Source organism: Oncorhynchus nerka, linkage group LG21 (assembly GCF_034236695.1).
Source record: "Oncorhynchus nerka isolate Pitt River linkage group LG21, Oner_Uvic_2.0, whole genome shotgun sequence".
Classification (NCBI taxonomy): domain Eukaryota; kingdom Metazoa; phylum Chordata; class Actinopteri; order Salmoniformes; family Salmonidae; genus Oncorhynchus; species Oncorhynchus nerka.
In genome coordinates this window covers 12,203,472-12,216,140 of record NC_088416.1, presented here as the reverse complement: position 1 = coordinate 12,216,140, position 12,669 = coordinate 12,203,472, and the positions used below count along the sequence as shown (strand labels likewise).

Here is a 12,669-nt window from a genome sequence, read left to right as displayed (position 1 = left end):
TAATGGGCCTAACCCTAGCAGAGAGGCCATGACAGTAAAGGGATGACCTATGTACACAGTTTGACTTTTCCCTTTGCAGTTCACAAGGCAAAGAATTTGGAGCGTCTTCCACTATACAAAATGTCTACCAGCTACTGCATGTATCAATCCACAAACCGGGTCTTAAATACAGTTGGCATCTTATATTCACACAAGTCACAATCAACACAACATAGGCTATTCATTATGGTTTTGCACTACGGATACCAAAGGAAGGTCAAACTAAACAAAAGGTCTGCAGATTGTTTCAAATCAAAAAAATATTCAACTATATTCTTACAAGGGCCAGATGTAAAAAAGGTTAATTGCAGGGGGGCCGCTGACAGTTTCCACATGCGATTATTCTTTGGATGAACAGTATAAAAAAAAAAGCAACGCACACACACCAATAAAGCACTTTTCTTCAAATGAAATGTTGATAAAAGTCATTAGGAAAGAAGTGGAGAGTGCTCAACCAATGAGAGTCGAGGTGCAACCGAAATATTTGATCATCATTGAAAAGGAAAAGGCACAACGAGCGCCCACCATTTTTATTTTATTTAAATAACTATTAAAAGCTTTTTAACTGAAAGTAATTCGGTCATTTTAAAATCATCTGAAAGCTAAGTATCTCAAATCAGGTAATGCCAAATTCCAATCTGAAGGAAGTATGCTTTAAATTAATTTCCCTCATACTCCCTTTCAACTAGTCCTTGTGAGCATCAGAAAGGAAAATAGAAAGCATGTACAGGTTCCTGAGAGTCGTAGCTTTCAGGAATGGGGTCATAAGTTTTTGTAACTTAAACCGTTCAATCGCTAGACCCAAATTCATATGAAGAAAAAATAATCAACATGCCACATAGGCGCTAGAAGCCACACAACAGATAACCACAATAGTGCTTGTCATTTTGAAACACCTTTATTGTTTCACCTTTATTTAACGAGGTAGGTCAGCTGAGAACAAGTTCTCATTTACAACTTCCATTCAGTGCGACACAAACATCACAGAGTTAAACATGGAGTAAACAAACGTACAGTCAATAACACGATAGAAAAGTCTATATACAGTGTGTGCAAATTAAGTAAGATTAGGGAGGTAAAGGCAATAAATAGGCCATAGGGGCGATAATTACAATTTAGCAATTAAATACTGGAGTGATAGATGTGCAGAAGATGAATGTGCAAGTTGAGATACTCCGGTGCAAAGGAGCAAAAAAAAAACAATATAGGGATGAGGTAGTTGGGTGGGCTATTTACAGATGGGCTATGTACAGGTGCAATGATCTGTAAGCTGCTCTGACAGCTGATGCTTAAAGTTAGTAAAGGAGATATGAGTCTCCGGCTTCAGGGATTTTTGCAATTCGTTCCAGGCATTGGCAGCAGAGAACTGGAAGGACAGGCGGCCAAAGGAGGAGTTGGCTTTGGGGGTGACCAGTGAAAAATACCTGCTGGAGCGCGGGGCTGAGATAAGGCGGGGCTTTACCTTAAGACTTATAGATGACCTGGAGCCAGTGGGTTTGGCGATGAATATGAAGCGAGGGCCAGCCAACGAGAGCATACAGTTCGCAGTGGTGGGTAGTATATGGGGCTTTGGTGACAAAACAGATGGCACTGTGATAGACTGCATCCAGTTTGCTGAGTAGAGTGTTGGAGGCTATTTTGTAAATTACATTGTCAAAGTCAAGGATCAGTAGGATAGTCCGTTTTACGAGGGTATGTTTGGCAGCATGAGTGAATGCTGCTTTGTTGTGAAATAGGAAGCCGATTCTGGGTTTAATTTTGGATTGGGTATGCTTAATGTGAGTCTGGAAGGAGAGTTTACAGTCTAACCAGACACCTAGGTATTTGTAGTTGTCCACATATTCTAAGTCAGAACCGTCCAGAGTGTAGTGATGCTGGATGGATGGGCAGGTGCAGGCAGCTATCGGTTGAAGAGCATGCAGTTAGTTTTACTTGCATTTAAGAGCAGTTGGAGGCCAAGGAAGGAGAGTTGTATGGCATTGAAGCTCGTTTGGAGGTTTTTTAACACAGTGTCCAAAGAAGAGCCAGAAGTATACAGAATGGTGTTGTCTGCGTAGAGGTGGATCAGAGTATCAACAGCAGCAAGAGCAACATCATTGATGTATACAGAGAAAAGAGTTGCCCGAGAATTGAACCCTGTGGCACCCCCATAGAGACTACCAGAGGTCCTGACAACAGGCCCTCCGACTTGACACACTGAACTCTGTCTGAAAAGTAGTTGGTGAACCAGGCGAGGCAGTCATTTGAGAAACCAAGGCTGTTGAGTCTGCCAATAAGAATGTGGTGATTGACAGAGTCAAAAGCCTTGGCCAGGTCGATGAATACGGCTCCACAGTATTGTCTTTTATCGAGGGCGGTTATGATATCGTTTAGAACCTTGAGCGTGGCTGAGGTGCACCCATGACCAGCTCGGAAACCAGATTGCATAGCGGAGAAGGTACGGTGGGATTCAAAATTGTGGGTGATCTGTTTGTTAACTTGGCTTTCGAAGACCTTAGAAAGGCAGGGTAGGATAGATATAGGTCTGTAACAGTTTGGGTCTAGAGTGTCTCCCCCTTTGAAGAGGAGGATGACCGCAGCAGCTTTCCAATCTTTGGGGATCTCAGATGATACGAAAGAGAGGTTGAACAGGCTACTAATAGGGGTTGCAACAATTGCGGGGGATAATTTTAGAAAGAGAGGATCCAGATTGTCTAGCCCAGCTGATTTGCTGATTTGCTTTTCTGTTGACTCCAACATGGCGGATATATGTTTGGGTTGTTTTGGTCTCTGAGCGCCGTACTCAGATTATTGCATGGTTTGCTTTTTCCGTAAAGTTTTTAAAAAATCTGACACAGCGATTGCATTAAGGAGAAGTATATCTTTAATTCTGTGAATAACAGTTGTATCTTTTATCAATGTTTATTTTGAGTATTTCTGTAAATTGATGTGGCTCTCTGCAAAATCACCAGATGTTTTGGAAGCAAAACATTAACTGAACGTGCCAATGTAAACTGAGATTTTTGGATATAAATATGGACTTTATCGAACAAAACATAAATGTATTGTGTAACATGATGTCCTATGAGTGTCATCTGATGAAGATCATCAAAGGTTAGTGATATTTCTGCTTTTTGTGACTCCTCTCTTTGGCTGGAAAAATGGCTGTGTGTTTTTGTGACTTGGCTCTGACCTAACATAATCATATGTTGTGCTTTCACTGTAAAGCCTTTTTGAAATCGAACAGATGGGTAGATTAACAATAAGTTTCTTTCATTTGATGTATTGCACTTGTTAATGTTTGAAAGTTACATATTTCTAAAAAATATTTTTGAATTTCACGCGCTGCCTTTTCAGCGGAATGTTGTGAAGTTAATCTTAAAAAATATTATTGGCAGCCTTAATACATTTTCTTAGATTGAAGCATTTACTTTGAAATACATTTTCTAAAGGCGAAAATTTTAGTACCAAGCCATCCTGAATTTAAGATGCCTAAAATAATTTTGTCATAAGAAATGTAGGTCTAATTGATCTGATATCATTGATTATCTAGACAAGTAAAAGCCTAATTGTATTGAAAGCCTCTCATTTTCAGCGCCTTGGACAGCGGTTTTAGGCTACATGGGAGTCATTCTCTGCAGTCGCTGACTTGCTCTCAATTTGACGGCAGCGCGTCCCTGTAAAACGTGTAGGCTGGCTACTCGACTAATATTTTTCATTATACACTGGGCTTTATTAAATTGAGTTAATCATGTAGTAAATGAAACCCACAACAACTTGTGCTTAGCCTACAACTTCACCCAAATACAATAACACACGGACGTTTCCTTAGTTGCAAATCAAATTCCTCGAGGACAAAACAACATAGCTCAAGTCAGAAACAACAAGTGATTTCCCCCCGCAGGGTATCAACCTCGGGGTATAATTGGGATTAGCTAAATACACGTCATCCCTCTCAGACAACACACTGTGCGCCGAAGAATATTTTTAGACTGGATTTAGAGAAAGAGGAGCCGGTCAAGTGTTTTCTCAAAGGAAGCACCTTTGTGTTTTAGCAAGTAGAGAGCGCGCAGCTCCGTGTATGTCTCGACAGCTGGAACGTTCGGACAACAAAATGTCAGCCAATAATGCTTTTCAAGTGGCTAATATTCCATGGATGAATAACAATTTTACCATGTCGAATAAAGACCCACCTTTCTCGGATCAAGGGGAGACCATTATAGGAGTATACCTGCTGGTGCTAGGTGGGAGAACTTGCTTATGCAGTTGTTGGAATGTAATTTCGTTTTTAAAATGTAGCTTTGCTTTTATGATGCAAATACTTTATTTAGTTTTGCTTTCATGGCAAAAAAATCTGGAAATATGTCACTAATGGCTAGTTACTACTTCATAATTGTTATTTTATTACCTAAACGTTAGGGTAGGATGAATGACAGTAGTTTTTACTAATTTACAACAGCAAAAAAGAATCCAGAGAGTAGTCTACATTTATCTTGTTCTTTTTTTACCCTACCATATTTTGATATCGCAATAAACAACGATTGGATGAAGAGTTCGATTGCACTGCAGAATACAAATCACCAATAACATAAACCGTTGTTAATGCATTGTTATACTACTGTTACTGTCAGTGTAGTGTATGGGCAACGGTTAGTGGGTTTGGTGCTATAAGTAGCCCAGGACAAAGAGGGGTGACTCCTGCAACCATTCAGATCCTGTCTAAGCCGTGGAAATCGTCAATCAAGAAAGAATGGCAGCCAGCTAATCTGACGTTCTTTAAGAGAGGGCAGAAAGACGTGTAATGACCTGTTAATTGGTGCAAATGTATTTGCATTTATTTCATTTGAACCTGATTTTTGAAATCAATAGTGTGACTGTCATTTTATTTACAGGATAGGTAGGCTACCTATCCTGTAAATACCTACTATTAGCCCTGAAGGAAATTTCATGAAGGAAGGTTTATGCTAATTTTAGTATTTGAATATGCAGTGTTTGAAGAGAGGTCAGTAGGGTTAAAATCACAGATGAGGCACTTTGTCACCTCAATGCATCACACTGCTTTATGAGCCGCATTTTGTATGGTGTGACTACAATTCCATTACATTTCACAAAACAGATAAGGCCTTTGCTCATAGGTACTTTGGGACACACTGGTAATAGATGTGGTGAGTTTCCCTCTATGTAATGTTTTTAGCTTCTGGAAAAGAGCTATATAAAGCCAATCAGTTAGTATGTCAATGTTTTATTTCCTCATCAGGTTGGCTGTCGTGGTTTGGCAACAGTATTGTGATCTTCGTCCTGTACAAGCAGCGTGCGTCGCTGCAGCCCACGGACTATCTCACCTTTAACCTGGCCATCTCCGATGCCAGTATTTCCGTCTTCGGCTACTCACGGGGGATCCTGGAGATCTTCAATGTGTTCCGGGACAACGGATACTTGGTTACCTCGATCTGGACATGTCAGGTAGGCAATGAGGGTGTCTGGTTGGAGGGGGAAAAGTTGTTTTGAGAAGTGAGATGCTTCAAATTTGTATTGTATGTGAATGGTAATGTGTTGCATCTGTAGCATGTGCCATCCTACTGCAGGATCTGATACTGTACTCACTGCAATACTCACAAGACACAGACATTACCGCCATCCCATAAAACATGGCATGATTGGACAGGACTTTAGTAGTTCAGGTCTCCTGGAAGGTGATGTCACTGTGAGATGCTAACTTCGCCATCCTCTACACAAATGTCAAATACACAAACAAGACAACTTACCTTTACGATTTGCAAAAACACTGCTCTATGGCTTAGTTCCTATTGCCAGTTCTTTATCATTTCCTGCTAATTGCCTAGTTAAGAATATCAATGGTCCACTCAGAATGGAGACTAAGTAAAAATAACACAATGGATAAAGCATAGAAATGTGTTGCAACAGATCATTATATTCACTACACTACAATGGTTCTTTGGGGGGGGGGGGATGGTCCTTTCTATAATTAGCTTGGTTACGAATAGAATATTAACAATGGGTGCTTCGGACAGTTGATCATTAATTCAATCAAAAGTAGCGTGTTGGCACATTCATCACTTTAAGTGATGATGATGAGTTACCTGGAAGAAGCGAGAGGGTGGTTTTACAAGGTGTCACAAAGGCATTATATTGCTAACTTACAGCACAGGAGAAAAGGTCTGTAGGCTTTACCTGAAGTAATATAATGTTAACACTATCTTAGGGGGGAATAAGAATGCTTTTGCCACACCAACAGCCAAACATAGATGGATGGTTAAGGTTTGGTACATGCTTATAGCATTTGATGAAAGAGGAAGCGTGATTTGCACAAGGGCTAATATCAATCAATTTACCACATGGGTTTTTGTTTTAGTGCACAATGTGAGAAAATGCCACCTTAAAAAAAATGAATGCAATGTCTGTGAAATTACAAAGTTATCCCTGTTCTATTTGTATCAAACTTGTTAACACAACAACAGTGTGTGTGTGTGTGTGTTTTAATGTTAATTACAGTTATTTCCCCAAGCAGGTGTTGCTGCTTGTTTGGGACAAACCGTAGTTGAATAATGTCCAACTAACACTGAACAATAATCTTTTCATTTACTATTGGCCAATGCTAAAAACAATGAGAAAACATCCAAATGAAAATGAACTAAGAGGAGAGACAGAAATGATTTTTTTTAAAGACTGAGATAAATAAAATATATATATTAAGTAATAGGGCAGAGAGGACAGATGAGGAGAGTTTCTTCTGATAAAGAAAAGTGGTCCTGAGGTCAGCAGACATTGAATGCTTGATTATAGAATGTCTGGGTCAGAGTAAGGTGAGAGAGTTGTCAAAGATGAGATTCCGGACTATAGGATAAGTGTACTACCTATTAAGCCCACCAAAATCTTAAGTTTAGACATTTCTAACATATACGTGCCCTAATTGTTGTAAGAAAAGTGGAGATAATATGAAAGATTAATCACTCATTTGAAATTGTATTACTTGATTTATACCATTTGTTAATATAAGAGAAAAATATTTGATAAAATATGTGGAAAGTCCGGACTGGGTTTAATGGGTACTAAATGTACCCTTTAAGCCCATGGGTGTTCCAAATAAGCCCACCTCTAAAATAAGTCATTTAAATATATTTCCTAATGCTGAAAACTTACAAACGGATATATCTTATGTAAACTTAAATTATAGTAATCTCCCCTAAAGTTATTAAAATCAACTGATCATTACTATTCATCATGGGTGTAGCACTCATAAAAGTCGGTGTCCAATAGTATCCGCATAGAACAATGTGTACCCAGGCTTTTGTTCATGCCAACCGGTACACATCTGATTCGACTAATCAACTAATCATAGACTTCAACCAATACTTGATAAGTTGAGTCAGTGATACTGCTTGGTTAGAACAAAACATGCACCCTCGCCGGCCCTCTGTGGATAAGACGCTATGCACAAAGACCATAATACAAACAACTTTAAATGAATTACCTGAAAGCTGGTTCACATTTCCTGTAGTCTTATTCTTGTTCGTTAGTTCAACTTGTTTCCTAAAGCCTGTGTGAAGACAGTTTCAAATTTCCCTCTCTACTGTTATATTAAAGGTACATGTGGTCAACCCAAATATAGAAAAACCTGGATGAATGATGGACAATATGACAATGCCCCTGGCTCTAACTGCATAAACAGTCATCCAATAGTCATCTTCTTGTCCCTCATTTGTTTCCATTTTTGTCCAATACTTCTAGGTCTTCCATCCCTGATACCCTTCAACCCTGAATTTATTATTCTCTCTCTGCATCAATGACTATCTGTCCACTCCAAACGTCTTGGAGAGAGTATAGAGGTTTTTAATTGTTCTTAATTGTTTTTCATCTTTGTAAATGAAACCATGAATAGATGCATAAGATGCATACATTTAGTTTGAGTATTTTAATGAAAATAAATCTGAAGAAAAAACACTTATGGACAGGTTCATTGAATATTAGGGATATCAACACACAATCTCCATGTGTTTCAATGCAAACCAGGCTACTGGGCTTTTTTGGAACAGTGATTTATGGTAAAAAATAAATAATTAAAAAGACTAGCAAAGTTCAGTCATAAAATATTTGGAAACCAATGGTTTGGGGTATAAATATACACTATAGACTACAATAATATGTGACGTTAGTATTGATCATATTGAACAATAATATTTTATTTTAATTTACATTCTGTTTAGAGCGTGTGATTGTTGTGCTACTGTACCCTTCAAGCCCACCTGAGATAAATGTCAAATTTACAAAAAAGGCAACCATGTATAACAATGCAAGGTTTATTTAACAGTAAAATAAGACTAAATTTAAAAAATGTGAGCTGTTGAGTGCTTAAGATCTATTATATTGTTGTGGTTCACCAAGTTGTGTTGCTACTGTATTGACTGACATGTGGTACGACTGGTTGCATGAAAAACCCATATTTTCAATTGGCAACAAATAGTAATTAATACCTATGTAGTATGCTATCATATATCAACACATTAATATCTTAATTTTACATTAAGTGTGATCACTTATCTGAGAAGGTACAGAAAATGTAACAAAAAAAGGTGTATCAGAGTCACCTCCACACCAAAGTTTTTTTGCAGTTTTGAAATAGACAACTAGTAAGAACTTACACATACATGTAGCTGTCTGTCACGCCTTCCGCCGAAGTCTGCTCCTCTCCTTGTTCGGGTGGCGTTCGGCGTCACCGGCTTTCTAGCCATCGCCACTCCATTTTTCATATTTCCATTTGTTTTGTCTTGTTCCATACACACCTGGTTTTCATTCCCTAACCACACTGCATGTATTTAGTCCTCTGTTCCCGTCCATGTCTTTGTGTGAACTTGTATTTATGTTATGTGGGTATTGTTACGCGCCATACTTTTTGTCTATGTTCCGTGTTTGGGCACATTTATGTACTTTTGTGCTTTCGTTGGACCAGAATAAAAAGTGTGCCTGTTCACTACACTCTGCTCCTGCACCTCCAGTACACACCCTTAACACTATCAATAACTTAAGTTTTTTTTTTAAATACACAGCTCAAAACAAGTACTTTTATTGAAGTATTTGAATTGTTATTCGTGAAAGCCAAATCTACCAAATTGTATTTGAGAGTATTTTCAAATACTTTCCAAGTGTATTTCCAAATACATAAAAATATTAAACTACTTGCCTTTTCAAATAAAATATATCTGAATTACTTACTTCAAATGTATGTAAAAGGAATTTAGATATTTGAAATAGCATTTGAACCCAGGTTTGTTTCCAATTATGGAGAAACCCCATTTGCAGAAAATGCTATGTTGCTTGAAGCATCCCACCAGGTGTTTTTTAAATTATGGTCCAAGATTTTTCCTCCAATAGACATATGCATGGTCCTCCAAAGTGTATCTGACCGTGAGGCAAAAGTGAATGGGGCTTGGATGTAAATATATTAGATTAGATTAAGTAATCTGATCAGTCAAAGTACATTGGCTCCTGTCTCTACTAGGAAGATAAATTGAAGTTAATTTGGTAGAAGCTGTTGATCTTGATCAGACATACTCACCACTGCTGACCATAGCTGTGATGGACTGATCTTTAACTCCATTCAATGTATCTAGATCAGCTTTTCTGTGTTCTGGCAATACAAGTGTTCATCCTGGTGAACTGAAAACTGAACAACCAGGAGAAGGATTTGGCAAAGTAGAGAGGAGCCCTATTCACACAAAATCAGTAATTTGTTAATGATGGATTTGTTAAGTACGTGAACCCAAACAAGTATTCAACAGCAGGATACTTGTTTTCAACTTGATTTTCTGAGTGATTGGAGTCCTTCAAGTTCTGCAAGTGGATGTCTGTTTTTTTTCTACTGTATTTGTTTTGAGATTCTCTTCCCTACACCTTCCCCCTCTAAGCATCTCTAACAGTAATTTTTGGTCTTTCCCAGGTGGACGGCTTCTTCACCTTGGTCTTCGGCCTCAGCAGCATCAATACTTTGACTGTCATCAGTGTCACAAGATACATCAAGGGATGCCATCCGAGTAAAGGTAAGACACTGTGACACGACCTTAACCTTTAATGGTCATCTCAATAATTCCAATAAAGTTGGAAGAAAAATGACTAGATGTTCTGGTCAGATACAATGTTCTTGTGGGAGCCTTTCTTTGAACTCTTTTCCTTTACCTAGCTCACTGCATAACCAACACAACCATAGGCATGTGCCTAATATTCATCTGGTTGGGGGCTGTGTTCTGGTCGGGAGCGCCCCTTCTGGGCTGGGGGAGTTACACAGGTGAGATAAACATGGCTAGTAATCATGTGACATACTATTTGATCCAGGGGCACTTACTTGTGTTAGGTTCTTGTAACATTCTGGTTGGGCAACATTTTCAAGATTTGTATGTGCACAATGACGACAAAAAAAGAATAGCACTAAAGCAAGTTGCTATCTGAAATATTAGTCGAAGACAATCTTTAAACATGAACTGACCACATTTTGACATATGTGGACCTTTTTTCACACTTACCCCGAGTTTTTAAAGGGCCAAAATAGAGGAAATTCTTACATTTTAAACTATCTTCACCTGAACAAATATTTAAAAAATGCCAACAAAGAAACACATAAAGGTTAAAAAAAAAATGGTGTATCTCAAACTCCTCCTCCTTTTAGATCGCGGTTATGGAACGTGTGAAATCGACTGGGCCAAAGCCAACTACTCCACCGTCTACAAGTCCTACATCATCTCCATCCTCATCTTCTGCTTCTTCGTCCCCGTGCTGGTCATGCTCTTCACCTACGTGTCCATCATCAACACAGTGAAGAGAGGCAACGCCATGGCCGCTGAGGGAGACCTGACCGAAAGGCAGAGAAAGATTGAAAGGGACGTCACTATTGTGAGTAGGATTCAAATCAAATCAACGTTTATTGGTCATGGACAAAGATTTGCAGGTGTTATCAGCAGGTGCGGCGAAATGCTTATGTTACTAGCTCCAAGAGTGCAGTAAGAATGTCTCACAAATGGCCTCCCGAGTGGAGCAGTGGCCCTAGGCACTGCATCGCAGTGCTAGCTGTGCCACTAGAGATCCTGGTTCGAGTCCAGGCTCTGTCGCAGCAGGCCGCGACCACGAGACCCATGGGGCGGCGCACAATTGGCCCAGCGTCGTCTGGGTTAAGGGAGGGTTTGGCCGACAGGGATGTTCTTGTCCCTTCGTGCACTAGCGACTCCTGTGGCGGGCTGGACGCAATGCAGTGTTTCCTCCAACACATTGGTGCTTCCGGGTTAAGTGGTCATCGCAGTCATTGTGTCAAGAAGCAGTGCAGCTTGGCTGGGTTGTGTTTCGGAGGACGTATGGCTCTCAACCTTTGCCTCTCCCGAGTCCGTACGGGAGTTGCAGCGATGGGACAAGACTGTAACTATCAACTGGGTACCACGCAATTGGGGAGGAAAAAGGTGTAAAAATAAATATATTAAAAAGAATGTCTCGCAGATACAATTCAAAAATCTAAACAAGACATTACAGAGTGAGTCCAATAAACATTCCAGAGTAGATATTAGATATTATATTAGAGTGAGTATGTGTCAGAGTCCCAAAAAATTGCAGATGTACAAACGATACTACATATAGACCAAGCGTTAAACGATGGGTTATGATTTAACGGTCATCCTAACTTTTGTTTTCTCCCAGGTATCCATTGTCATCTGCACAGCATTCATCCTGGCGTGGTCGCCGTACGCTGTGGTCTCCATGTGGTCGGCCTGTGGCTTCCACATACCCAGCCTCACCAGCATCTTCACCCGCCTCTTTGCCAAGTCGGCCAGCTTCTACAACCCGCTCATCTACTTCGGCCTCAGCTCCAAGTTCCGCAAGGACGTCGCCGTCTTGCTGCCCTGCACTGGTGATGGCAAGGACACGGTCAAGCTCAAGCGTTTTAAGCCGAAAGGCGATGCTCACCAGGGCTCTGGAAGAGGCAACGGACTCAAAGCACCTCCTCATCACCCGAAGGAGATGAAGTATGTCCCTGGCAATCCGTATCCGCTCACGGCGATTAAGGCGTCCTCAAGCCCAGATTCGGGAGTGGGGAGCCACCCCTGTACTCCTCCTCCTCCCGCCAACAAGGAGATGTTCTTTATCGAAGTGCCCCATCTGTCTGATGGGCCAGAGTGGGAATGCGACAGACTCTAAGAACAATACGTTTGTTTTTTTTGTGTTACTTTTTTATTTAAAAACACATGGGAATGTACTTACACAAATCAAATTTGACTTTGATTCGTGTAAGTATGTACACCTGTTGATGCAATTTGTTATTTTCTTAAATAATTGTGTTTATACTTGTGAATAAAACTTTCTATTCAAAGGGAACAAGTTGAAAGATGTTTGCAATATCAATCAGTCCTCATTCTGTCACTCTTCAAATAAATTCCTGTCCAACATAATAATTCAACCCCATTAGCAAACATAGGAGAAGACATGACAGAAATGTAAGTGTATTTCGTATGAAAATGCTCTGAGATGCTCAGCTCACACATAGGCGACTTTACTTGAGGCAGGCACGTCTTCACGGGCTGACTTGTTTTCATCCAAAAATGATCTGTCTCTTCCCCCTCATTCCAAAGAACTCCACACAAACCAACTTTACCTCAG

The 12,669-nt window shown here is 39.9% G+C and overlaps 1 protein-coding gene across 1 annotated transcript; it reads left to right on the top strand.

Moving 5' to 3' along the window:
• The first annotated feature begins 2,813 nt into the window (after positions 1–2,813).
• On the top strand, positions 2,814–12,384 carry LOC115103575 (opsin-5-like). The gene is made up of 6 exons (XM_029624416.2): positions 2,814–4,262; positions 5,276–5,481; positions 9,974–10,073; positions 10,214–10,318; positions 10,697–10,920; positions 11,713–12,384. The coding sequence occupies exons 1-6, from the start codon at positions 4,100–4,102 to the stop codon at positions 12,208–12,210; spliced, it is 1,296 nt and encodes a 431-aa protein (XP_029480276.1). The 5' UTR covers positions 2,814–4,099; the 3' UTR covers positions 12,211–12,384.
• The last annotated feature ends 285 nt before the right edge of the window (positions 12,385–12,669 follow it).

What these genes read in the sequence shown, in the direction of transcription:
- LOC115103575 (XM_029624416.2), top strand. Translation starts at nt 4,100, where the DNA reads ATGTCTCGACAGCTGGAACGTTCGGACAACAAAATGTCAGCCAATAAT. An exon ending in GGGATGCCATCCGAGTAAAG is followed by an intron (nt 10,074 to 10,213) that starts GTAAGACACTGT and finishes TCCTTTACCTAG; the next exon opens with CTCACTGCATAACCAACACA. An exon ending in GGGCTGGGGGAGTTACACAG is followed by an intron (nt 10,319 to 10,696) that starts GTGAGATAAACA and finishes TCCTCCTTTTAG; the next exon opens with ATCGCGGTTATGGAACGTGT.